The sequence below is a fragment of the Centropristis striata genome, chromosome 5 (assembly GCF_030273125.1).
Source record: "Centropristis striata isolate RG_2023a ecotype Rhode Island chromosome 5, C.striata_1.0, whole genome shotgun sequence".
NCBI lineage: Eukaryota > Metazoa > Chordata > Actinopteri > Perciformes > Serranidae > Centropristis > Centropristis striata.
Window position 1 is genome coordinate 16,798,606 of NC_081521.1, and position 26,548 is coordinate 16,825,153.

General features: G+C 38.0%; 1 protein-coding gene across 2 annotated transcripts in view; it reads left to right on the top strand.

The window, feature by feature from the left end:
• lama5 (laminin, alpha 5) overlaps positions 1-26,548 on the top strand; it is a 158,557-nt gene that overhangs the window by 61,773 nt on the left and 70,236 nt on the right. The window contains exons 7-28 of one of the 2 annotated variants that reach the window (XM_059332817.1): positions 829-944; positions 6,722-6,840; positions 8,224-8,314; positions 8,402-8,536; positions 9,358-9,420; positions 10,489-10,629; positions 12,294-12,431; positions 14,155-14,289; positions 15,186-15,320; positions 15,476-15,613; positions 16,011-16,063; positions 17,031-17,130; positions 17,245-17,297; positions 18,184-18,289; positions 18,516-18,615; positions 19,622-19,778; positions 21,049-21,184; positions 23,603-23,745; positions 23,904-24,007; positions 24,966-25,119; positions 25,202-25,365; positions 26,326-26,434. In XM_059332817.1, coding sequence (XP_059188800.1) covers positions 829-944; positions 6,722-6,840; positions 8,224-8,314; positions 8,402-8,536; positions 9,358-9,420; positions 10,489-10,629; positions 12,294-12,431; positions 14,155-14,289; positions 15,186-15,320; positions 15,476-15,613; positions 16,011-16,063; positions 17,031-17,130; positions 17,245-17,297; positions 18,184-18,289; positions 18,516-18,615; positions 19,622-19,778; positions 21,049-21,184; positions 23,603-23,745; positions 23,904-24,007; positions 24,966-25,119; positions 25,202-25,365; positions 26,326-26,434 — 2,590 coding nt within the window. Of the gene's footprint in view, positions 1-828; positions 945-6,721; positions 6,841-8,223; positions 8,315-8,401; positions 8,537-9,357; positions 9,421-10,488; positions 10,630-12,293; positions 12,432-14,154; positions 14,290-15,185; positions 15,321-15,475; positions 15,614-16,010; positions 16,064-17,030; positions 17,131-17,244; positions 17,298-18,183; positions 18,290-18,515; positions 18,616-19,621; positions 19,779-21,048; positions 21,185-22,804; positions 22,935-23,602; positions 23,746-23,903; positions 24,008-24,965; positions 25,120-25,201; positions 25,366-26,325; positions 26,435-26,548 lie in introns of both variants that reach the window. The other variant, XM_059332818.1, reaches the window with a different exon arrangement.

Consider the following 26,548-nt stretch of genomic DNA (forward strand, 5'->3'; position numbering starts at 1 on the left):
GAACAGGAAGCCGCAATATTTCCATTAGAAAAAGTGACAAAAAAGAAGCCTAAAATAGTCATATTTCTGTCAGAATCACTTTATTCTACATGTAATTTCAATGTATTTTAAAACGTGTTCAGTTTCCATTGTAACCAGGGATAAATTAATGATTTTAGAAGATGTGGAGGAGATTAACCAGATAATAGCTTATAAAATATATAAACTGATGCAAAAAGTTCTGGAACATCAACTCGGGTTTAATTCTTGTTAGAGAAATAAACTTGATTGCCTTTAACTCTGAAGGCTCCAGAAGAGATTTTTAGTTGTATTTTCCAGACATAACTTGGCTCCACCTCGATTTGCTGAAACCTCAGGAACATCAGTGAGGTGATGTTCCATCCCTAGCAGAGTCTCTCCTCTGTCTCCTGCTGTGTCCAGGCTGCTCTCTGCAGGTCTAACACTAATCGGATTAAAAGTCGGGTGAAACAGTCAGCCGCCGTCGATGGAGGAGAAAGATTAACTCTTTCATTGTTGGGGGTCTATTTCTGCTTTTGTCTTTCCTTTTGACTCTCTGTCACACACTGCCTTTCTCTCTTTCTTTATTTCTCTTGTTTGAGTCTTTGAAGTGACGCAGCAAAAGACGTGAGGAGGAATGTGAACTTTAGAGAAGAGTTCACACCTTCAGACCATGTTTAACCCAAAGCACAAGTGTGCTGTGCGTGTGTGCGTGCATTTAAAGTTGATTTCAAAATAAAACTGCAAATTATTTTAATCTCTTTCTGTTGTTTTCTTCACTCACCCTCTTGCTGTTGTTAATGTTGTTGTTGTTGTTGTTGTTGTTTACAGGCTGCAGTGCGACTGTCAGCACAACACCTGTGGCCTGTCATGTGACCAGTGTTGCCCCGGATATAACCAGCTGCCATGGAAACCAGCCACGACCTACAGCGCCAACGAGTGTGAACGTGAGTCGTCACACACACACACACACACACACACACACACACACACACAGTGATCAGTGATCCCTGCAGTGGAATGTGTTCTCTGTGTTTTCTGTGTTTCTGAGTTGGTTCAGCAGAGCGACTTTGAGCTGCTGTTGGTTCTTAATAACTTTCACACGTCTGAACTGAAGCTTCAGGCCTTGTGGCTGATAAAAATGTGATTTTTATCAACATCTTTATACAGTATACCAATATACAGAACGTCTTTCCTGTGCTGGAAGATCTGTCTCCATTAAGAGATGTTCCTGTAGCTTTGATGCTGGAGTTTAACGTTATCATTGTACATATAGTACTTATTATAATGGTTATAACTTGTCATGGTTATTAGGTTAAATAGTAAAAATGTAAAGCATATTAGAAGCTGTCAGGATTTATTGTTCTTTTTTCAATTTGTTTTCCTTTCATTTTAATACATCTTTATTGTCATTGTGCTGAGAATAATAAAAAATCTGTTCATGAGCTCAACATAAAAGTACATAAGTATAGTACGTAAGAAGATGAAGGTAAAAAATATTAAATAGTAAGTAAGTTATATGGAATAAAACAATACAAATTGAATAAAAAAAATAAATGAAGACAAGCAATAATTACTAAGATAAAGTGATTAGTGAGAGTTAGTAGAGTTTTCTTCCCTTGCTTCATATTTTTATTTTATATTATTTTTATTTTACTTATTTTAATATATTTTTGTTGTGGTACTGACATGCTGTATATAGACTTTGTCAAAAATATTATATTACATTGAATATATAATATTTTGTGTTGCAGAAATATTGCTAGTCTAGTAGTCTACAAAATCTTTAAACCTTTTTGTTAAGTGACCTTTTTGTAACTTGAAACATTTATTATAAATTAATTGATACATTTATTAAAAACAATAATGTGCCTTAACTTTCTGGAGAAGTTTTCAGTATGTAATATTCAACATTAGGTTTTTTAAATCTAACTTTGTAAGGAAATTTTGAGAATTATTTTTTCTTTTGTTTCAATATTTTTCAGTTTTTCCCATATATTGCAATAACTTGTATTTTAAAAGATAGATTTAACATTTTTAAGGAATTTTAAAATAATATATTTTAACTAATTTTAATGTTTATTTGAAGTCATGAACATTAAGCTGAAAGCTTTAAAACCTCCTCTGTGACTGCGTCCTGCAGCCGTCGTCCTTATCAAACTCTGTGTTATTTCCATGTGCGAGCTGCTATTGAAGCTGCAGTTATATTTAACAAGCAGCGACATGATGAAAGGTCGACAAAGGGCAGCGGATATGAAACACACTGCAGAGAGATGCTGCAGGCTGCAAGGTTGTTTCATTATCTAACTGATACTGCTGGAGAAACGTTTTATTTTACAGAAAAGTTTAGAGTTCAGTGTGATTTTTAGAAAATGTTCATATTGTCCCCGGCCTGCAGCAGCTCCTCTAAGCCTCAACAGAGCTAACATGGTTGCAAACAATTATTCCATTTTTTTAACCTACTTTAAAATATTAACAGAAAACTACACTTTCAGTTTCAGGCTCTTGAAAAGACAGATGAAAGAAACTCTTTGGGATTTTTATTGTACAAAAACATGATTTTCATTAGGTGCAGCGATATAATAATATAATATTTTAAGTTATAACGCATATAATTAATTATGGGGGGTAGTACATGTTTATACAGGACAGAAGAAATACATTTTTATTTTATTTTATTTTATTTTATTTTATTTTATTTTATGTTATGATATAAGATAAATCATTTAGAACCCAATATGTCCAGCATAAATACAATTTAGTATAACTATACTTTTATTGTTTTTATATATATTTCATATGCAGAATTGTTATGTATTTTATTTTTTGTTTGCAAATAGGAGTATAAGTATTTTTTGTGTAAATATATAGATATGTAAGGTAAGGGTTGGTGGGTGCTGGAGAAAAAAATATATTATAACACATTTAATAAATGATGTGAGTTGTACATGTTTATAGAAGATAAAAAAAATATTATATAGATACTAATAGATAGTTTTTAACCAAATATGTCTTACAAAATATAATTTAATTGAAGTATATTTTTATTTAATATTTTTGAAATTGTTTTTATATATATTTTATTGTATTTTATTTATTTATGTATTAATCTATTTATTATTATTAATAATAATAATAATAATAATAATAATAATAATAATTCTAGACACTCAAGGATGCTTTACTTCAACAACACACACACACACACACACACACACACACACACACACACACATTTAAATAAATAATATTAATAAATAAGTCCTAAATAAAACTTACTATGCTGGGTTAGATCAATTTACACTTCTTTTGCTCCTTTTCTGAACATTAATTATAATTTTCTGCTCTTTTCTACAGTTTGTTTCTGAGTGAATGTGTCAGTGAGTTTATCAGCTGACTGACTCAGTGCAGCGGCTCGTCCTGAAGCCTTTTTTAGATTTATTTTCTTCTTTCCGTTGGTTTAGTCCAGTGTGGCTCAGAAAGAAACCCTCGCTGCTATCAGAGCTGCAGGATAAGCAGCTGCTGGTTTACTGATCCGCCACCTCTCCGGCGCTGAGCCTCCGATAAGAACAAAACTCTAATCTCAGTTTCACTCCGTCTGGTTGGAGAGTAAACGTCTGTCTGGAGTTTCTGCATGTGTGACGTTCTCTTTCTTTATCTGCGGTGAGCGCTGTGTGATCTTCTGACTGCATACATGTCCAGTGAAGCTCAGTGTTAGATTTCTGTTCCTCTTTATTCTTTTAATCTAAATAATCAGTTTCACAACACAAAGTCTCTCTCCTGTCGTCTCCACTGGTTCCCTTCAAACATCAAACACGGTGAAGACGAGACGACAGGAAGTCGCTCTAACAGTCAGGAAGTATTTACAGTGCGACTGTAAAACAATTACCCATGACAAAGAAGCATTTAGATGCAAATGCATGTCAGGTGAATTATGTGAATATGTAAAAAAATTTCCATACTGCATTCAGAAAAGCTTAGTTTACATGTCATCTTTTGGACAAACCTGCCAAAGCCTGAACTCAGACTTCTTACAAGTCGTCGTCCAGATGTAGTTATTTTGGCAGAGGTGGAAGAAGTAATCAGATTACTCTACTGCAGTAAAAGTACTAATACCACACTGTGAAATGACTCCATGACAAGTAAAAGTCCTGCATTTAAACTTTACTGAAGTAGAAGTACAAAAGTATCAAAATGTACTATAAGTATCAAAAGTAAGTTTATTCAGAATGTTTTATATATTGTAAATATATATTATTACATTATTGTTATTATTGATGCATTATTTGCAGCATTTTTAAATTTGCTTACAATAGAGCTAATTTTAACTACTTAATATACTGTTTAATAAAAAGAAAATGCATAATCAGTTTAATTTGATCATGTTTTTATGTTAAATTGTGACCTGAAATGTAACTAAAGCTGTCAGCTAAATGTAGTGGAGTAAAAAGTGCAATATTTACCTCTAAGATGTGGTGGAGTAGAAGTATAAAGTTACATAAAGAGGAAATAGTGAAGTAAAGAACTTCAAAATTGTACTTGTGGTACCTGAGTAATTCTACTTTTTCACCACTGTATCTTGCATACAACAATTAGAAATTCAAAACTAGATTTTGAAATTCACCAAGCAGCTTATTCATTGTTTATGTTACAAAGTCGGCATGATGGCGTTCAGCAGCAGCAGCAACAGCAGGGTTATTACAGTCATAGTTGGTGACAGAAAGAAATGTCAAAAGGAAACGTTGCTGGTGTCTTCAGCAGCACGTCTCACATGAATGTGATGCAAATAAACAAAAATGTCCCTGCAGTCAATTCTGCAGCTGTAACATAAGGCTGAAAACACACATGGTTTGGGAGCTGATTCAGCCACAATACACTAATACAGAATAACATGCAAACATTTTGGATCATTAAGTCATAAAAACTGCAACATAAAGATAAAAGATCAAATGTTTATCTTCAACCGTCCAACACCATGGTTTTAGAGGATCAGTGTATATTAAAGTTCAGATTGATTTAATTTTCCACCATCAGCTATATTTGTGGAAATATTTGTTTTGCACTATTGTCCTGGTCATTTCCCTGTAAAGTCCAATTTCTCTGCAAATGTTTAATAGTTCACCAAAGGTTTTAATATAGATTGAGATTTGTTATAGGTTCATTATTTAAAGGTTAAGTTTAACTTTGAATGCATGTTTAGTGTATGTTTGCAATCTGCTGCTGGATGTTTTTTTTATATATATTTCCTTCGGGATAAATAAAGAATCTGTCTGGCTATACCTTATATCAGCTTTAAATGCCTTTTTAATGTACAGGATGTTAAAATCAAATCTCACAGTCAGAGATCAAATCTGATCTCTGACTGTAATTAGACATTAAATAACTCTTTTATGATTCATAAAAACATCCTGAGCATCTTATTTCTGCTTCAGACGGCAAAGAGACGATGAGTGACTTTGATCAGACGTCAGGGAGAGATGCTGTTAATTACAGCTTCTCTCATTTCTCTCGTTTTGTGGTTTGTTTGGAAACAAGCTGACTGATGCTGAGCAGAGAGATGAACATGTGAATGACTTCACAGATTAAAGTCTCAGATCAGACATCGGCTCGTCACTGAGCAGGAAATGCAGCATTTTGAGGGTTTTCTGTCCATATTCTGACTCTGAGTTTATCTATGACTGTATTTATTAGTAGTAAAGTTCGGAAAACGGTGGACTGCCCCCTCTGGGTGGGGAGAGAGGTACTGCCTCAAGCGAAGGAGTTCAAGTATCTCGGGGTCTTGTTCACGAGTGAGGGTAGAACGGAGTGTGAGATGGACAGGCGGTTTGGTGCAGCGTCAGCAGTGATGTGGGCGTTGTACCGGACCGTCGTGGTGAAGAAGGAGCTGAGCCGGAAGCCAAAGCTCTCGATTTACCGGTCCATCTACGTTCCAACCCTCACCTATGGTCATGAACTTTGGGTAGTGACCGAAAGAGCAAGATCGCGGATACAAGCGGCTGAAATGAGCTTCCTCCGTTGGGTGGCTGGGCTCAGCCTTAGAGATAGGGTGAGGAGCTCAGACATCCGGAGGGAGCTCGGAGTAGAGTCGCTGCTCCTTCGCGTCGAAAGGAGTCAGCTGAGGTGGTTTGGGCATCTGGTAAGGATGCCTCCCGGGCGCCTCCCGTTAGAGGTGTTCCGGGCACGTCCAACTGGTAGGAGGCCCCGGGGAAGACCCAGAACACGGTGGAGGGATTATATCTCTCTCCTGGCCTGGGAACGCCTCGGGGTCCCCCAGGAGGAGCTGGACGTTGTGGCTGGGGAGAGGGACGTCTGGAATGCCCTGCTTATCCTGCTGCCCCCGCGACCCGGCCCCGGATAAGCGGAAGAAAATGGATGGATGGAAAGTTCTGACTAACTGTCTGCTCTCTTTCCCTCCACTGTTTCTTCTTCGTTTCTCTCTTTCCTCCTGCTGCCAGCTGCTCTGTCCCTGCAGGTTAACATGAATGCTTTTTGTGTGTTTGTGAAAAGTTCTGATACTTTTTTGGTAAAAGATAGTTCAGATTTTTCATCATCATCCAATATTTTAAGTTGTCATTTTCACGTCTCTCACTTCACCTAATTCAGTCTGGTTGATTATTATTTCTTTATGAGAAGTGTAACTGTTTTGTTTTTTCAGTCTGTCTCTGTCCTCCAGCTGTCTGTCTGTCTGTCTCTGACTGTGAGACTTATGTTTTATATATTTCAGCGTGTAACTGTAACCGTCACTCGTTCGACTGTTACTACGACCCCGAGGTGGACCAGAGGAGAGGCAGCGTGGACGCTCACGGACACCACCGAGGAGGAGGAGTCTGCCTCAACTGTCAGGTAACAACACGCCTCACTTGCAGTCTGCACAATCACATTAATTTAATTATTTTATTTCTGTATCTTGTTATAATAATTATGATAATAATAACTTTATTTATATAGCACCTTTTAAAAACAACAGCATACAAAGTGTTCTGACAGAAACAGTTAATGAGAGGAGAATGATCCCATGAGGACAAAAACAATTCTTATGATAATAAAAAGGATAAAAGATAAAAGAAAAGTGTAGGATCAATCACAAGACTCTCATATCCCGAGGGAAGGTAATGACTGAGGTAATGGAAGGTGGAAAACATTATAAAAAAGCAAGTCAATAAAAGAGGGTTTAAAGAAGTGACTGAAAAGAAGTTAGTGAGTCTGCAGCTCTTACAGAGAAAGCTCGAACACCTACCGATTTTAGTTCAGACTTTGCAACAATCTAATAAGTGTACAAGACAATCAGGGTGATTTCAGCTGTTTAAAGCGGTAAGAAGACGAGCTGCTGAACCAGCTGGAGGAGAGGAGCAACCTGCAGTAATCTAGATGGAGAATATGAGAGAGTGAATGACTGTTTCCAGGTCAGAGGGTTGTGTTGTCTGAAGAAATGATGCTTCCTGAAGATTAAACTGAGAGAAATACTTGAAAATGTCCATAATATAGAGTTTAAACATAGTGACTCTGATCCAGGGGTGCAGATGGGATTTCTGAACTGGGGGGACCAAAATTAAAATAACATTATAGATAGAAAAAAAAAAACAATATTAAAATGTATTCACCTAAAAAAGGCCTAAAAAGGCTTTTATTTTACATTTTACCTTCTTCAGGTAAGAGCAATTGTTTTTTATTATTGTCAGACTAGCTACTACTCAACATTACAAAACGATTATCTGTCACTTATGTGTTCAATTTACACTGAAAGTTGGAACTTGGAGTTCGGAAAAATGTCACCCCAAAGCTGAGTCCTCCCAGCGCTTCCCAGCCTTACAAATGTACAACAAAACAAGTAACTAGTGTTTACTTGAGTGGCAGATGAATTCTATGTCGGGCTGGTAAGATTCATCCAACTTTCCGAGTTGGAAATCTGATTAAAATGATTAAAATTTTGACTCGAAGCTCCGAAATTCTGACATTCGTGTACACCTTGAACGCACATAAACGCCGGACTCTCTCTGTGCACTGCAATGTAAATTAGTCTAACTAATGGAACATTAATCCTGTTATACCGGCGATGTTTGTCGCCTTATGTATGGACAGTGGGGGACAGATTTGGGTCGCTATGACATACCTCCCCCCCCCCCCCCGTCCCTAGTGCCATCTGCATGCATGCTCTGATCTGTACTCAGTGTGCATGGTTTAATTGTTGGTTTCTGATTAAAGTTCTCTCTCTTGTTCTTCTTGCAGCATCACACCACGGGAGTGAACTGTGAGCGATGCATCCCCACATACTACCGCTCCCCTGAACACACCATGGAGTCCCCGCTGGCCTGCTCTCGTCAGTAAACATCATAAATCCATCATTTAGATCATGTATCGGCTCTCCTCTGTGTGTCTGACTGTCCTCCTCGTCTCCTCTCTGCAGCCTGTGACTGTCAGTCTCAGTTCACAGACGGGACCTGTGAGGATCTGACTGGACGCTGCTTCTGCAAACCAAACTACAGCGGAGAGAACTGTGACTCCTGCGCCAGCGGCTTCCTCAACTTCCCCGACTGTTACCGTGAGTCAGATTGGCAGAAACATGTCACAGAGAGGGGACAGAGCATTTAAATCAACCTGCTGAGAAAAAATAGGTCATACGAGTCATACAGTCATGGAAAAAATGATTAGACCACCCTTGTTTTTTCCTTGCTTTATTGTGTATTTTAATGGCTGGTACAACTAAAGGTACATTTGTTTGGACAAATAAAATGACAACAAGAAAAATAGCTGATAAGAGTTTAATTAAAGAGCTGATATCCAGCCATTTTCCATGGTTTTCTTGATAATAACCAAAATCATTATCAATAAAATCATGGAGAATGTCTAGATATCAGATCTTAAATTAAACTATTATCAGCTATTTTTGTTGTTATCATTATATTTGTCCAAACAAATGTACCTTTAGTTGTACCAGCCATTAAAATGAACAAGAAACTGAAGAAAACAAGGGTGGACTAATATTTTTTTTCCATGACTGTAGCAGTAGAAGTAGCTATAAATAATGACTGAGGATCCTGAAATAATTTAGCCTAGAAATAATTAGAAACTTTCCCAAAATATTGGCTTAATATCACAAGATGATAAAACACTTTCTCAAATATATTAATCTAAGACTCACACGATCTTCGTTATCACACAGAATGGATGTTTTGTGCATTTTTATTTCAAATATTTAACTCTAATGATCTATTTTTAGTCTCTTTGGAAATCAGATCACCAAAGTCAGACTCTTTTTTAAAATTTTGTATTTATTATTATTTATTTATTTTTAAGTTTCATTCTTTTTTCCCCTCCTTATATTTCTTTCTGTCTGTCTCTCTCTCTCTCTCTCTCTCTCAGCCATCCCCACCTATCCTTCCAACAATAACAACGGAGAGGCCAAACCTGCCGGAGAGATCATCAGTAAGGATTTCTGTTTTCCTCCTTTTGTTTTCTCCTGGAATAAACAGTATTTAATAATAATAGTCTTTTCTAGTAAATACAGCAGGATGGGATGGATCCAGGTGAGGTTTAGGGCCTGTGTTTACACTACAAACGCTTTCTGGTGAAAACGACAAAATATTTTATCAGATGTGGCTTTTGCTTAGACGGCGACTATTTTTTGGGCTTAAAAACGCAAAAAATTGAACCCACCCTCCAGAGTGGAAATCTTAATAACACTGTTGAGTCTCTGCCTAAAGGGTTAAAAACACAAAAGTGTCTCTGATCAGCTCACGTTGGCTCTCGTCACGTTTACGTAACATCCATGTGACGTCCAGGCAAACGACAACAAACATGACTGACTGAACTGACGATGGAAATAGTCTAATAGACTATTCCTCTTAGTTGTTTTTCAAAGGGTTATGAAACTGAATAATAATAATCAGAACGGGGGGAGACAAGAACTTTCCACCTGTTTTTAATTTTCTTTATAAAAAAAAACCCAGCATAAATGAGATTTTTTTTTTTTTACTCAGTTTGCATTTTCTTTTGTTCATTTGGTTAAACTTCCTAGAGACGTTTTTTGATGCACCAATTCGACTGTCGGCTATTTCACGCTACTCAGAGTAGAAGTAGGAGAGAAGAGAAGGGGCTCCTGCTGGCGTTGTGTGTCAGTGCTTCACAGCACCACCTAGCCACCTGCTGCATACGACATTGAATGACCTTATGCACGCAGATTTCCCCCTAAAAACGCTCGTCTAAACGAGGAATAAAAAGTGAGAACACAACGCCACTTTTGCGTTTTCTATCCAGAGCTTCTCCATCTAAACAGCCTCAGACTGACTCAGATCTTTCCCATGTTCTGTTGTTGATGTCAGGTGTTTGGGGGAGTTTTGGGAGAATCAGCAGTGTGACTGGGATTAAACCAAAACACTGTTCAGAAACCTGTCAGTGTGCTGCTGGGACAGCTTGTTTAGTTTGTGATAAATATTATGTATTCTTTCTCTCTATCAGAAGTTCAGTAACTGTATTTTGCGTCCTCTCCTGCAGACTGTGAGTGCAGTGCCGCGGGGACGGTGGATAATTCGTGCAGACCGGATCCTCGGACTCGGACCTGCATCTGTAAACACGGCTTCACCGGAGACCACTGCGACACCTGTGCCCTGGGCTTCTACGGACTCAACTGTCAGGGTGAGACGCGCTTATAACAGACATGCAACTCATTATTCCATTATTTCCATTATCGATTCATCTGCCCGATTTCTTGGATAATTAATCTTTTGCTCTATAAAACATCAGAAAACACAGAAAAATACACTGGAATACAAGGTCACATCATTACAAATCTTGATTTGTCCAACCAACATCCTTAAATATTTAATTTACTTTAATGATAAGTCAAAGTAAAGCAGTGAATTCTCACATTTTAGAAGCTGAAAACATCAAATATTGAGAAATTATTAACTAACATATATAAATAGTTAATATTCTTTCAATCAACTAATCCTAACCACTCTAAAATATAAAAATGGACAGGTACAAGTGAAGTTTTTGGCAAAAGAAAAATAGGTACAAGGTGGAATTTATATGCATTCTCTAAATATTCAATATTAAAAATCTAAGAAACTGCAAAAACAGGCATCATCCTCAAAATTTGAACTTGTCCTTGAACAGATCATTATTATGGAAGTTTCCCGTTACAAAAAGTGACCAAAATTTTTGTTAAATGTTGATATTTGTGTCAGAATCTCTTTATTCTACATGTGTCATTTAAAACAAAGTGTTTGCTCTAATCAGATCCTGTTAAAAACATTAAATTCTGCTCCTCAGAGACACTGTGAAGACATGATTGATTCTGCTCACGGTCACGTGACAAATATTCACTGAAAATCTGTTTACAAAGAGCAGAGAGGAGAGGACAGGAGAGGCTGTTTACACAGAGCAGAGAGGAGAGGACAGGAGAGGCTGTTTACACAGAGCAGAGAGGAGAGGACAGGAGAGGCTGTTTACACAGAGCAGAGAGGAAAGGACAGGAGAGGCTGTTTACACAGAGCAGAGAGGAGAGGACAAGAGAGGCTGTTTACACAGAGCAGAGAGGAGAGGACAGGACAGGAGAGGCTGTTTACACAGACCAGAGAGGAGAGGACAGGAGAGGCTGGAAATATGACAATACCTCAATATGTGGAGAAAACAGATTTTACAACATTCAGGACACTTGTGGGCACTTGGGAAAGTGTTTATATATAAATTCCATTTTATTCGATTTATATTTTCTATCATTCTAACTGTGTTATTCTGCACAAAGACATGTTTGAATTGTTCTGATTCCATAGAACTGCAGGACTTATATATTTATATAGATTTCATATATTGCAATGAAACACAACGACACAGAGAGTAAGACGTTCTGTTTGGGGGCCAGTTGTTGTTGTTGTTGTTGTTGTTGTGCTCACATGCACACAGACAAAAATACTAATAAAACAAATAATGCCGAGAATTCCAGACATTTTATTTATTTCTCTCTATTGTTTGTTCACCCTGTGTGTGTTTACCTCCCAGAAGCAGCCACACACACACACACACACACACACACACACTCCTGAATAAACAGCATTCCACTTAGTTGTGTAAACAGATTTACAGCTTTAAGTCAGTGGGGCTGGTAAACACACACACACACACACACACACACACACACACACAGTCATCTGTAAAGAAAACACAGAAGAGGTTTTATTTATTAGTCTGTGTTTGTGCTGTTTTATTTATTAGTGTGTGTGTCCGCGCGTGTGTGCGTGCATGTGTGTGTGTGTGTGTGTGTGTGTGTGTGTGTTTGTGTGTTTGTGTGTGTGCAGCCTGTCAGTGTTCAGGTCCTGGCTGTCTGGACGGATCCTGTGACTATGTGACGGGTCACAGTGTGTGTCGTGGAGGTTTTGAGGGTTCTCAGTGTGACCAGTGCGCTCCGGGATACTTCAACTACCCGCTCTGCCAACGTGAGTCACCTCACAATCATTTTATCAGTTTTGTTGTTGTTTTTTTTAACAGAATTGGCTGTACATTTAACACTTCATGTTGAAATTAAATATTCGCATCTACTCCCTTTTCGTCAAAGGTTTGTTGTGTTTTTTAGAGGATGCTTATGATTGTGCATTTTTTGATTCAGTGTGTAAATAAATGTGGGACTCTTCTGTAGTTAGTAAGTAAGTTAGTTAGTAAGAGTCAAACTTAGTTCACCAAGCAGGACAACATTTGGAGTGTGAATGAAGAAGTGTGCTGGAAAGAAGCTGCCAAAATAAGATAAAAAATGAATGAATAAGTAACTCAATAAATAAATCAATGCTTCATTAAATCTGCTAAAACTAAAATTAAATACCGTACTTTCCGCACTATAAGGCGCACCGTAGTATAAGCCGCAGCAGCTAAATTGAATGATGTGTACATATATAAGGCGCACTGGACTATAAGCCGCAGGTGTTTTAATGTTTAATTACCATATGTAAGGGTTCGTGCACAGAGGGGATTGTCGGGAAAGAGATGGCTGCTTGAGGAAGCTTCTTTTACAGCCAGATTGACTATCTTTAACTTAAAAGCTGCATCATATGCATTTCTACGTTTGTTTTCCATAATGACGGTTTGTGCATGAAAACTTCCTTTGCACAAACTATCTCGCTCTCGTAATGTCGGTCTTGCTCTCGTTCTGTCTCTCGTACCACTCTCGGTTTCACTTTTACTTTTGCGCGTACCTGTTTCACTCTTTTCCGGCGCCCTGCCAGATTGGCTCGTCTGCCGCTGATTACGGCACGGCGACTCCGACAAACTAAGTAGCTTTCGACACAAATACACACAGACAAGTGAAAAATAGCTTAAAGGTATATGAACGACCCCGAGCCGATCTGGCAACCCAGCCGATATGGTACGTACACCTGCCTCCAGCTTTTCCTGCTGGAGCCCGCCGCTCCTAGCGAATAGGTAATAGAGCCCATAGAGTTAAAGTTGGTGGACCGTAACCTGTTAAATCCATAGATTTAGGAGGTAACCTAGTGGCCGTTAGCTGTAAAAATCCATAGATTAGCCGCACCGTTATATAAACCGCAGAATCGAAAAATGGGGGAAAAGGCGCGGCTTATAGTCCGAAAACGGAATGTAGGAAGTAATTAATTCATATAATATGACATAAAGCAGTATTTCTGCATTTTATTTATTTACCTTTGTACTAATTCCCCTATTTCTTTACTGCATACTTAATGTTCCCTTTAAATTGTATTTATTTATTTTTATAATTTTTTAAATGTGTTTATTTAATTTTGCATATATTTAAATTTTCTTTTTTTAATGCATATATTTTTTTGCTATTTAAAGAAAAAAAATCGAATGAATACAACTGAAGATAATCAATAATTTATTTAATGCATTTTCTCAATTCATTAATTAATGGCTATTTTTTTAAACATTGTTTCAGCATATTCATTCATGTATGTAAAACATTTAACAATTAGAATTTATTTATCAAGTCATTCATTTATTTTTATTTTTTTTACAGGCTAAATGCAGGTAAATAACAACTGGAGACCACTCCCCCACTCCTAGTGTCAAAATATCAGAATGATTATTAATACCAGGTGTAGATGAGAATGCCAGAGATGTTAATATCAGGTGGAAACAGGTCTCTCCTTCACATTAAAAGCATATAAATGTTAATTATCTTTCTGTCTTCAGTGTGCGGCTGCAGCTCTGTCGGCTCTCTGCCTGAAGGCTGTGATGTGTCCGGTCGCTGTCTCTGTAAACCAGAGTTCCAGGGTCCTCGATGTGAACAGTGCAGGTCTGGATTCCACTCTTACCCCAACTGTCAAGGTACACACACACACACACACACACACACACACACACAAACACACACAGACACACACACACACACACACACATACTGACACACACACAGCACCTGTTACTGTAATGAAACAGAGCCTGAACACATGGAAACACTCGACTTTACGCACCTTCTTATGAAGTGTTATATTGCCTTGTTAAACTTTATGAAGCTTTATTTGGGTTCCACCTTTTTCAGAGTCAAATAATAAATCTAGCAGGAGAAACGGACAACACATTAAAGCTACCATACCAGACTACTCTAAGATATGAGACAGGCAGCGAAAGGGCTTAAATCTTTGGACTCGGTGATAAAAATGAATGCATTCTTCTCCTATAACGGGCTGCAGACAATTCCAATATTTAATGCATGGTAATAGATAGATAGATGCATGCAAACATACACTGAACAAACACTAAATATGCATTAAAATGGAACTGAACCTATATATGCTACATTTTGGAGGCAAATTCTGTCATTTTAACTCCACTATATCTGTTAATTCGCTAGTTACTTTGCAGATTTAATGATGTTAAATATATATTTCTGAAATGGACCATTGTGCATAAAGAGTACTTTACTTTGGGTACTTTGAATGTATTTTGAAGCTGTTACTTTACTTTTGTTTGCAGCCCTTTTATTGTTATCCTGTGGTGTGTTAGTACTCTTATTTAAGCAATCAATCTTATGGCCTGTGTTTAGTGACACAAGAATGACAAAAACTCCAGATGTTTACGAAAAAAAATTCAATCTGACGTAAAAGTTTTTCAAGAATCAGAGAATTGAGAGATCAGACCAGACCAGCGTTTCCTGTCAGTGTCCATATATTCTGACTTTATGTTTTACTTCAAAAAGACGTCTCACTTCTGTGTTTTCCCAGTGTGCACCTGTGATCCTCGCACCTCATTGGACACCAGCTGCACAGCATCAGGTCTCTGCCACTGCCAGCCGAACTACAGCGGTGCGTCATGTGACCAGTGCGCTCCCGGTTACTATGGTTACCCGAGCTGCACACGTAAGTCTCCAAACTTCACACGGAGCCGTAAACTCCTGCCTGCTTCATGTTCAGTCACAATGGGAGAAACCTGTTTGCTGCTGCATGGTAAATAAATCAATAAATGCAGAATATGAATGAATAAATGAGACAGAGGGTCGATGTGTGTGTTGCAGAGTGCCACTGCTCTGCTGAAGGCTCGCGCTACACCAGCTGTGACCAGCTGACGGGACAATGTGTGTGTCTGCCCAACGTGGCCGGGCTGAGGTGTGACAGCTGTGCACACGGCGCCTACGGCTTCCCCCACTGCCAAGGTAACCCCCACACACACACGCAGGTTCAAAAGGCAAATTCTGCTGTCTGCTTCACATGATGTTAGTGAGGTGTGACAGCTGCAGTTTAGTTTGACCTGCAGCTAAACACACACACACACACACACACACACACACACACACAACGGCAGGTTAAAGAGAATATAAATAAGGCAGGTTTACAGGCAGAACTGTTGCTGAAAGCTGAAATAATAAAGTCCTTTGATTGGAATAGAAAGCTCAAAGTACCAGTCCTAGAAAATAATGAGCAATAAGTAAAGAATAAATAGTTGAAATACTTAGTAAAAGTTGATATTTAACTTGTTTGCTGAATTTTAAACAGATTGTCTATACAGCCCACTCTATGAATAATTATGTTTCTATTCTTCTCCGTGTGCAGCTGGGACCTGCCACCCTGCTGGCTCTGTGCAGTACGTGGTGCCTCCACCAGTAGTGAGTTCTCATCAGTTTATTTCTGTTTTCTGTTGTATGTATATATATTTTTACACCTTTGTGTTGTCCTAACTTTCTGTATACACCACCTGTCCTAAGGGTCAGAAATAACCCGCCTGGGGCGTTCACCGTGGCACACCTGGTAGAGCGTGTACCATAGAGGCATTGTCCTCATAAGCGGGCGGCCGGGGTTCGAATCCGACTCGGAGCCCTTTCCAGCATGTCTTCCCCTCTGTCTCCCCCTTCACTCTGTCCTATCAATAAAGCCCGAAAATGGCAAAACTAAACCCCTTAGATAGAACAGCTTGGTTGAATTTTAAACCCCAAATCCATTTTGCATGAAGAAACAACCTGTCACTCATCACAAACAGAAAAGCTGGATTTACGACAAGTTTTTTTTTTACAACACACCTGTCATAATTGGTTTACAATAGTATTGTATATGTGTTAACATCATTTGTTTTTCAAGTGTGCAAGGTTTTTATGGTTTTTGTGCTCAGAAATGACCACTAAGACCAGATTTGTACCCTGTTGGTGTTTTTATGTAAATATGAACAAACGCAATGTGTAGTTTTTTCTCATGTTGAAAAAATTTGAATTTCAAGTTGAGAAAAGATCATCCTCCATAGTTAAACACAGTGGAGGCTAATTTTTTAAGGGTTCAGTGATGATATTAACTTTGACACAATATTGTTCTAACTGAAAGACAGGAGATATTCTTCTTTGACTGTAAGATCTTTTAAAGTTTTAGTCCCAACTGGAAAACCAGCCCCAAAACCTCATAATGTCTCTGTGTTTTCTGTGGTTTCTTCTCGGACTGAGAGCTGATTGTGATAGTGACTTTCAGACTTTCGGTCAAACTTTATGTGTAAAAGCTGCACTGGCACACAGAGAGACAGGTGGTATTGATGAATATTTACTGTCACACTGACGGTAAAAACTTATGGTCCTGCTCCTCGTCCTCCAGGGTCAGTGTGAGTGCCGTCAGCATGTGGAGGGTCCAGCCTGTGACAGATGTAAACCTCTGTACTGGAGCCTCTCCACCGACACGCCTGATGGCTGCACCAGTAAGAGACACACACATGTTTCACTTTCACTTCTTTGGATGGAGTAAACAGAGCCAATAAATAAACTGTGTGTGTGTGTGTGTGTGTGTGTGTGTGTGTGTGTTTCTCCTGCAGACTGTGAGTGTAACATCGCAGGGACTGTGAGCGGGGTGGCAGAGTGTGCACAGGTGAGACATTAAACTGCAGTTCTTCTCTATATTTAGCCTATATTTACACATTTTCATTTCGTTTCCCTCCTGTAGTTGTGAATAAATTAAGATAAGATATTCCTTCATCGATCCCCCATGGGGGTGTTGCATGAGTGCAGCACATGTACAGAATAAAACCAGAATAATAGAATAGAATAATAAAAATGAAATAGAATACATATAAAAGTAAATAAATAGTATAAAATAAAAACATGCAAACAATGCAAAAACATGCATATGATGCATGCAAGTTGTTACCTTTTCTGTGTCTGAAAAACAAATCAAACAGATCTTTGAGACAGTGTAATGATGTGTCATGAATGCCTTCTGTCTTGATTGTTGTTTTTTTATATTTTGATGACTTTGTTCTAATTTTCCCATTATCAAACAACGATCTGATGATTTATACTTTTAACACAACATTTTGGGGTGAATTTTTGCCTTTTTGACATACTCAAACAGAAAACCATAAACCTGTAGAAAGTTTAGCAGCTAAACACATTTCAAACTACTTCAGTCCAAAAAAAGGTCGTTTTTGCCCTCATCTTTAATAAGTCATACTTGATTATAAATAACTATGACATGTCTTTTGCCAGAACTATGCAAATCACCACAAACCTTGTACATTTTATCAACCACACCTGTATAAATTACAGACATGTAGGGCTAATCTGATGGGAGTTTTTAATTTGTGGAGTCCCTGAACCTCTACAAATAAAGAAATACACACAGAATACAGCTTAAGTTGTCAGGGGGGATTAAAGAGGTTAATAAAATCCCTGTAAGATCAGTCTGAGAGCTTCCTCTTATAATACAAACATAATGAATGTCATAATTAATTCATTTTTGTTTCTGTTTCTGACAGGAGAGTGGTCAGTGCCACTGTAAACCCAACGCCTGCAGTGGGACCTGCTCCACCTGTAAAGATGGATACTACAACCTGCAGGAGCAAAACTACTTCGGCTGTCAGGGTAAGCCAAGCTCAGTCACACTGTTTGATTATTAAAGTAAAGTTTGAGTGCTGAGAGTAGCTCAGTGCAGATTTGTAATTTTTTCATTTGTGAATTTCAGGTTAAATCAAAACAAGAAGGGTAGTAGTACAAAGGTGTTGGTAGCATAGACCACATATAAGTTTAGCACTCCTGAATAAACAGTGTGTGTGTGTGTGTGTGTGTGTGTGTGTGTGTGTGTGTGCAGGCTGTCAGTGTGACATCGGGGGCTCAGCAGGTCAGTCTTGTGGAGAGAGGAACGGTCGTTGTCGCTGCAGGCCGAACATCGAGGGGCCCAAGTGTAACCTGTGAGTCCAACAACAGACATGAGAGGAAGTTAATGTGTTGCTTATTTATTATAAACATCAATATGTAGTTATTACATTAATTTAGATGCAGTTGCAGTTATCAATAAAACTGCAGTTGAGAGAATTAGTTGTCTTAATTTTTAAATTTTTACCACTATCACATTTTAACCTCAAAAGGAGGCAGAGGAGTTTTTAATTTTATTTATTTATTCATTTTTAAATATGGAGAATATACAGTAAACATATGTATTAAAAAAAAAAAAATATATATATATATATATATATTTATTTATTTATTTATTTTGTGTGTGTAGAATAACTAATACTAATACCGATGACTAGTGTAGAATAACTAATACTAATACCGATGACTAGTGTATTTTATGTTGTAATTTTTTCCTGTTTTTTTTACACTGAAAAAAATGTTTTTACATTACAACAGAAACTTGTCTTACTTTTTTACATTACATGCACATTATGTGATTTTTTTTCTTCATATAATATAATTCACTGGAATTCAACATTCAAGTCCATTAAGCGATTGAATAATACTGTAAAAAAAAAATAACTATAATGTCCCATTGTAATAATTTACAGATGTCAATTTTTATTTATATATAGATATAGATATAGATATAGATATAGATACAGTTATAGATATAGATATAGAATAACACTTTTTTTAACCTAAATATGAGACTTTTTTTAATGATTTATTTTTACATTTTTACATAAATTGTTACTGTAGTTTTACTGTCAGAAAACATTCGTCTTATTTGTAGAAAAAAAACAGAAAAACCCTGTGAAGTAATACAGTAAATACTTGGAAAGTAACTTTTTTTTTACAGTGGTCAGTATTCACCCCATTCAATATCTAATACTGTGTGTGTGTGTGTGTGTGTGTGTGTGTGTGTGTGTGTGTGTTCTTCTTCTTATTTAAACCCTGCTATAATGTGTAATGCAGCCCGTCTCTGTCACTTCTAACCGTCTCTTCCTCTGTGTGCAGCCCTCGTCCCGATCATTACTTCCCAGACCTTCATCACCTGAAGTTTGAGATCGAGGAGGGGACGGTGCTGGACGGACGGCCGGTCCGCTTCGGCTATAACCAGCTGGAGTTCCCAGAGTTCAGCTGGAGAGGCTACGCTCAGATGTCCCCCATCCAGGTAGGACCCTGACCTTTGACCTTTACTATCAACCCATGCAAGCATGTTTTGGCTGTGTATTATAGTATAAATCTTGCACCAATAGATAAAAGATAAATATACATATTGTTATATTATGCCAATAACAAACTGCACTAAACCCTCAGAGCTGGTTCAAATATTGTGCAAACTTTTTCTGCTTAGTGCATAAAACATGCTTTTTTCATTATTATATTCTAGTTTCATTGAACTGATTTTTTTCACCCACATCTGACCTAATTATTGATATCAAATAATAATTGATTTTTATGATTTAACCCTTTAAATGCCAAGTTTTTGTCATAATGCCACAACGTTTTTAGGTGAAAAATAGCAGGAAATATGAATTATTTTCAATGTACTACATGCATATTATTGCAGCCTGGAACTTGTCAATTATTAGCAGCAACACTGATTTTTTTGCATTATTATTTTTTGTGCAGTATACTCAAACTCAAACACAAAACATGTGCTTTTTAAAGAAGCAGGTGTTTACTGTCAATATAGTATTAAAAACTCATATTACATATATCTTTTCTTATGCATCATCTTCAGTACAATATATAAAGTGTATGTTTATATGTGTATTCCTGATAAATGTGTGTGTATTGTGCATTGCATTGACTGTGGCCCGTCGTTAATGCTCCTCCTGCATGAACACACAGCTTCTTCTGTTTCTGAACATTTAAAGGGATTTTTCTCTTTGGTAGAAAAACTTCTCAACACAAAAAACCTCAAAGTACACAGAGTTAAAATGTACATATTTCAACTTTTACATATGTCTCTGCTGATGCAGTAGATGGCAAATTATGTTATTCATTTCCCTGTATATTTTAAATTATATTTAATTGATATAAAAGCATCTAGGGAGTTTTTGAGAAATGCAGTTTTTGAGGTAAGTTTGTGCTGAGAAGTGGAATATCTCTGGTTGTATTTGGGGTAAAGTGTTTGAAGGTGACGGTATTAAAGTCTTGCTCCTGTTGGTTTCACTGTCTGTGTTGGTGTTTCCCACATTCTCCTCCCTCCCTGTTTTCTCTCCTCTTCTTATCCAACTTCCTCCTTAATTCTCTTCTCTTTCATCCATTCTTTGTTGCCCTCTACTCCAATTTCTTTTTGTCTCTCTTTTCTTTTTCCTCCTTTAATTTCCTTCTTCCTTCCACTTCTTCCCCCCTCTCCTCCTCTTATGTCTCTCTATACCTCCTCCCTCGCTCCATCGTCTCCCCCTCTTCCTTGCTCGTTGGATCGCCGGCAGGCCAAAGTCTTGGTTTCGGTGTCTCTCAGCTCTCCGGACCTTTTCCACGTGGTGCTGCGCTACGTGAACCGGGGGGGCTCTGACGTCCGGGGCAGGGTGTCGGTGATGGAGGACTGGAGCTACTACTGTGGTAACTGTGAGTTCTGGAGGAGAAACGCTCCACTCCTCCTTCTGTCTGTCCTCACTCCCTCCATCCCTCACAGTGCACCTCCTTACCTCTTCTCTGTCTGCTCTCCATTTCCATGATTTGCTCAGGATTTCAGCTGTGTTTCAACAATATAAGTCTGATTCTAAGCCAGGGATAAATGCAAAACACATCATTTGAAATGTTGATAGAACAGTTTTTTCTATGCATGATATTTAGCAGCCAGACGTCCCTGCAAAATATTTTTCAATACAGCATTTACATTATGAAAAAGAATAGTATGTGTATATTATGCAGTTCCTGAATCCATAAAGTCCTGTCAGTATTCCAGTATCCAAGTTTTTTGTCCCTGATGTTGCTAGATGTCAAAGGGCTAAAAGAACTAATACAATTTAGGCTGAAGTTGTCGGAAAATGTGTCATTGACTGTTTGAAAGCTAAAGTTACCTCAATATTTACCACAATTGGGCTTGAATGAAAGCTAAGAAGGTCCCCTTTAAATGATACCAAACACAATATTATAAAACATTGAAAACTGTCCTGACCATGAGACTAAACCAAAATATACACCAGCATCTAAAATGCAATTGACTTAGGGGTGGTCATTTATGAGCTGGTTACTGTGACTCAGCTGCCACTTAGGAATGTTTATCATATCAAAATATCATCTAAAGACATGGACATTTTAAAATTATTTCCTAGGTGTTGCGACCTTGAGCGGTACTGACAAGGGAATTTTGGGGCTCTGGCCCATGGACCACAAAGACAGAAATATGCACATTCATTCTTCTTGTCAGACTTGTAAAGCTCATGTACGCCTTAATCATTATTATGGAGATGAAGAAATGTGCACAAGCCCACAGTGAGCCATGAATGGAAGTATAAACGCCCTCAATCATCAGTTTGCATGTTGATATTTTCTGCAAAGAACATGAAATTTCCCTGAATGTGCAGCATCTGCAAGGTTCTCGATCCATCATTCCACACAGCTTTATATAATGTACATATCACTAATTCTTCACATGTTCTGCAAACTATTATTATAGTAAATGCTTGTGCAAAGTGCTTCAGGATCAAATAAACAGTCATGAACAGGAAGATGATGGCTCAAATGTAAATAAAACCATTTTAAATGTATAATTTTCATAAATAATTTAAATTAATACAGTGTTAATCACACAGAACGCTGTGTAGCCTGCAGAAATAACACAAATCAGTGAAATTGGCAACCTAAAGTCTGCCTGAAGTAACACAGTCTCACTGCTAAACTTCTGTTTTAAATATTAGTTTATGTGTGGAACAAGTTGTATGCATGGTTTTTGTAAACATGCATCATTTAAACATCTGATCCCTGGACTACCAAACATGCATTTTTATGACTTTTATTGGAGCACAGCTTTATTCCTGGGTTGAAACCTGCTCTCTCTTCTCTGTCCTCTCACCTCCTGTCATGTGACGGAGGGCTGTGTGGTGGTTGGTTGTTTCTGAGCGTCTGATGGTGGCGGCGCCGGCCCCGGCCCCGTCTCCTCTCCCCTGCAGGGCCACAGATCAGTGCAGCGTAAAGGGATTAAAGAGTTAAACACTGAGAGATCGATATATGTTGTTTCTGTAGCCGGCAGTGAAGCTGCAGGTTTATGTGAGCGAGGCGGACGTCTATCTGACGCGCTTCATCCTCAGATATGTAAACTCTGAGGGCGCCACCTCCAACGGTAAAATAACAGCCTATCAGGTCAACCGCAGAGGTAGGTCTCCACCAATCACAGCATCAGTGTGAGTGTGTGTATGAGAAGTGTGTGTGCATGGTTTTATGTTCCTGTTACATTGCAATTGCAAATTTGTATATTTATTATATTTTAATGTTGTTTCCTGCTACAAAACCTGATGTAAGTGTAAAATGTATTTTATGTTTTTCCTTTTTTAAGTTCTTTTTACTCAAATGCACATCAAATAACAGTAGACAAATGCAATTTATGTATGTAGAATAAATAATAGGGTTGTTTTTTTTATTTTAATATGGCGGTATATAATATTACATTTATTTAATTTTTACTGTAAGAAAACAGAAATTTCCCTTGATTTAACATTCAGCAGTATGGTGTGTATTTTTTGTATGTTTACATAGAATTCACTGCAACTATTAAACAATTAATTAATACTGTAAAAATCTATAATGTACCATTATATTAAATTACAGAGTTAAACTTCCATTTTACGATTAATATTTGTGATTTTAATAATTACATTTTTTATGGCATTTGCACTTAATGTAGAAAAAAAGAAAGAATGTAAAATCATAAAGCAAATTTCTTAAAAATAACTTTTTTATCTTTTTTTACAGTGTTCAGTCTTGCTTTTTGAATGCATTTCAGCTTTAATATCTAACACTGTGTGTGCGTGCGTCTGTGTTCAGGTTCAGAGCAGTCCAAACAGATCGTGTTTTCTCCTAGTGTGGAGCCGACTTTCGTCAACGTTCCCCAGAACAACTTTGTGGAGCCGTTCGTTCTGAACCCAGGAACCTGGACTGTTGTGATCGAGGCTGAGGGGATCCTGCTGGTGAGACACACACACACACACACTTTCAAAGCCACTATAATGACAATGACATTTAAACCTCCAAATCTCCATCAGCGTGTCAGCATGAGTTGACAAAGTGTTTGTATTTATTGTTCATGAACACATGAACACATTAACACTGTGCTCTCTCTCTGCAGGACTACCTGGTGCTGCTGCCCAGTTCGTACTATGAAGCTCCCATCCTGCAGATCAAAGTGACAGAGCCCTGCAGCTACAGCTCTGTGACCGACAGCAGCCACAAGTAAGCATGCACCAGAACTTTCACTGAGATCAGTAATTATTGAGGGAAGAAATCACTGACTGAGTCTTTCTTTAGCCAAGGACAAATTGGTAGTTGACGCTTTGATGAATTGATTGAATATGTAAAACGTCTCTATGAATCACGCAAATGCATCACTTTAAATGTAGTGTCTATCAGAGATTTGCTCATACATTCTTGGAAATAAGTCATTCTGCATAAAAAGACAATAAATAAACAACTAATCAGCTCAAAAAATCTTAGTCAACTAAGACCAAATCAGCCAATTAGTGCTCTAATATGTGATGAATGTGGTTTCTCTCTCCTTCTTTTTTCGTCATCATGTCAAAATATGTTTTAAACATTTCCTTTGCAAGAGTTTTATGAGATGATTGGTTAAAGTTTAAGCACTTAGACGGATAAAACAAGCAATATATACTATACTTGAGTGACCACAGTCTTTAAAAAAAGCCCTGAAAACCTTTTTAACAGAGCTTTAAGTTTTCATTAGCTGCCATCCTTTTCCCCCCCCATGTTTTCATTGTTGTCGTTGTTTTTATCTCACTCTCAACACTGCAGAACTCTCAGATTTTGTTTAAAATGCGTTACAAATAAAATGTATTATTATTGTTGTTATTATTATTACTTTACTACTTATTACTTAGTGAGCTTTAGAGATAAAGAAGTGTGGATGTTGTTACTTAAGACAGTAAGACACTAAGACAGAACTAAGCTTTTTGTTTCCAGTATATCTTCTAACATAAAGCTAATTAGCATCTCATCAACCGAAGCATCATTTTGAACCAAATTGCTATTCAAAATCTAATTATAATACTGATCATTTCTAAAAACCTCCTCATAGATGTGAAGAACAGTGTTAGCATTCTGTTGTTGTGAGGACATTAAACAAACTGTGTGTGTGTGTGTGTGTGTGTGTGTGTGTGTGTGTGTGTGTGTGCAGCTGTCTGCAGTACAGGTATCTGTCCCTCGACTCGTTCCCGTCCATCTCCGCTAACGACGCCAGTTGCCGTAACGACAACCACCTGCCGCGCCCCTGCCCCACGGAGAAGGTGACCCCGCGGCACCCGGACATGGCCGTCTGCAGTGGATACGATGTGAGAGAGGAGAGAGTGAGATAAAACATTTGTGCAGGTTGTTTTGTTTTTTAATAACTGTTTATCACCTGTTTGTGCTCAGATCAGCGTGGAGCTGCGCAGCCATCTGCCGTCTGCAGGTGACTACGCTCTGGTGGTTGAATACTCCAGTGAGGAGGAGCAGCCACAAACTCTGTCTGTAGCTGTCAACATGCCCGGAGCACGCAAACACCAGCACCGCCTCCAGCTGGTGCACTGCAAATATAGGTACGCATACATCATACACACATCTATAGTTATTAAAGCCTCAGGAATAAATTAAGTCTTCATCACAAAAACAAACTTATTTCCTCACACAGTTGGGTGAGTCAGATTAGGTGGAAAATTAAAGTACAACACACTAAGGGACAAACTTAGAGCTGAGAAAAAGGCTTTTTTTTATCCTCTGAACCTCAGTTAACATGTTTTCTTTGATAGAGCACCAAAAAGACACGATTAATTATAGAGAGGACTTGACTTGACAAATATTCACTGAAAATCTGTTTACACAGAGCAGAGAGGAGAGGACAGGATAGGCTGTTTACACAGAGCAGAGGGGAGAGGACAGGAGAGGCTGTTTACACAGAGCAGAGAGGAGAGGACAGGAGAGGCTGTTTACACAGAGCAGAGAGGACAGGAGAGGCTGGAAACATGACAATACTTCAATATGTACAATATGTGGAGAAAACTGTTTTTAGGCATTTTACGTCTTTTTTTGTGTAATTTTGTCTTTTTCTGATCATTTTGTGTCTCTTTTTGATTATTTTATGTGTATTTTTTATGGTCATTTTGTGTACGTTTTTACAACATTCATGGGCACTTGGAAAAGTCTGTTTTATTACAATTTTTTGTTTTTAAATTAAAAAAAAAGAAATTAAACTTGAGAACCTCATCATTTTACATTCCTGTCAGTGTCATTTTTTAGATGAGACAGGATGGATATGATGCTCAATAATAAAAACTGTTATAACTGAACCTGATAAAGATCAGCTGTGTGATGTTGATGAGCAGCTGTCAGGATGGAACCGTCTGAGTTTGTTTCAGCTGCAGTTTCTGTATATTTACTGTAACATGTGAACTCAGCTGCTTCACAGTTTACTGTCACTGTCAACAGCTCTTAATCTGTGTGTGTGTGTCTGTGTGTGTGTTTCTGTGTGTGCGTTTCTGTGTGTGCGTTTGTTTGCACAGCTTCCTGTGTCGGGTCGTGGCCATCGATGAGCAGAACAGAGTGTCGGTCTTCTCTCTTCCAGCTGACTTCGAGATCCAGCTCGTCTCTGAGCGCGCCAGCTTCTTCCTGGTGAGAGCAGCAACGTTTCTCTGTGTTTTCTCTGTGTTTAGAGATTTTCATCATTTATGGAAAGGGAACCTATGACTTCAGTTAACTACCATGAAGCTTTATGTAAATTAATGA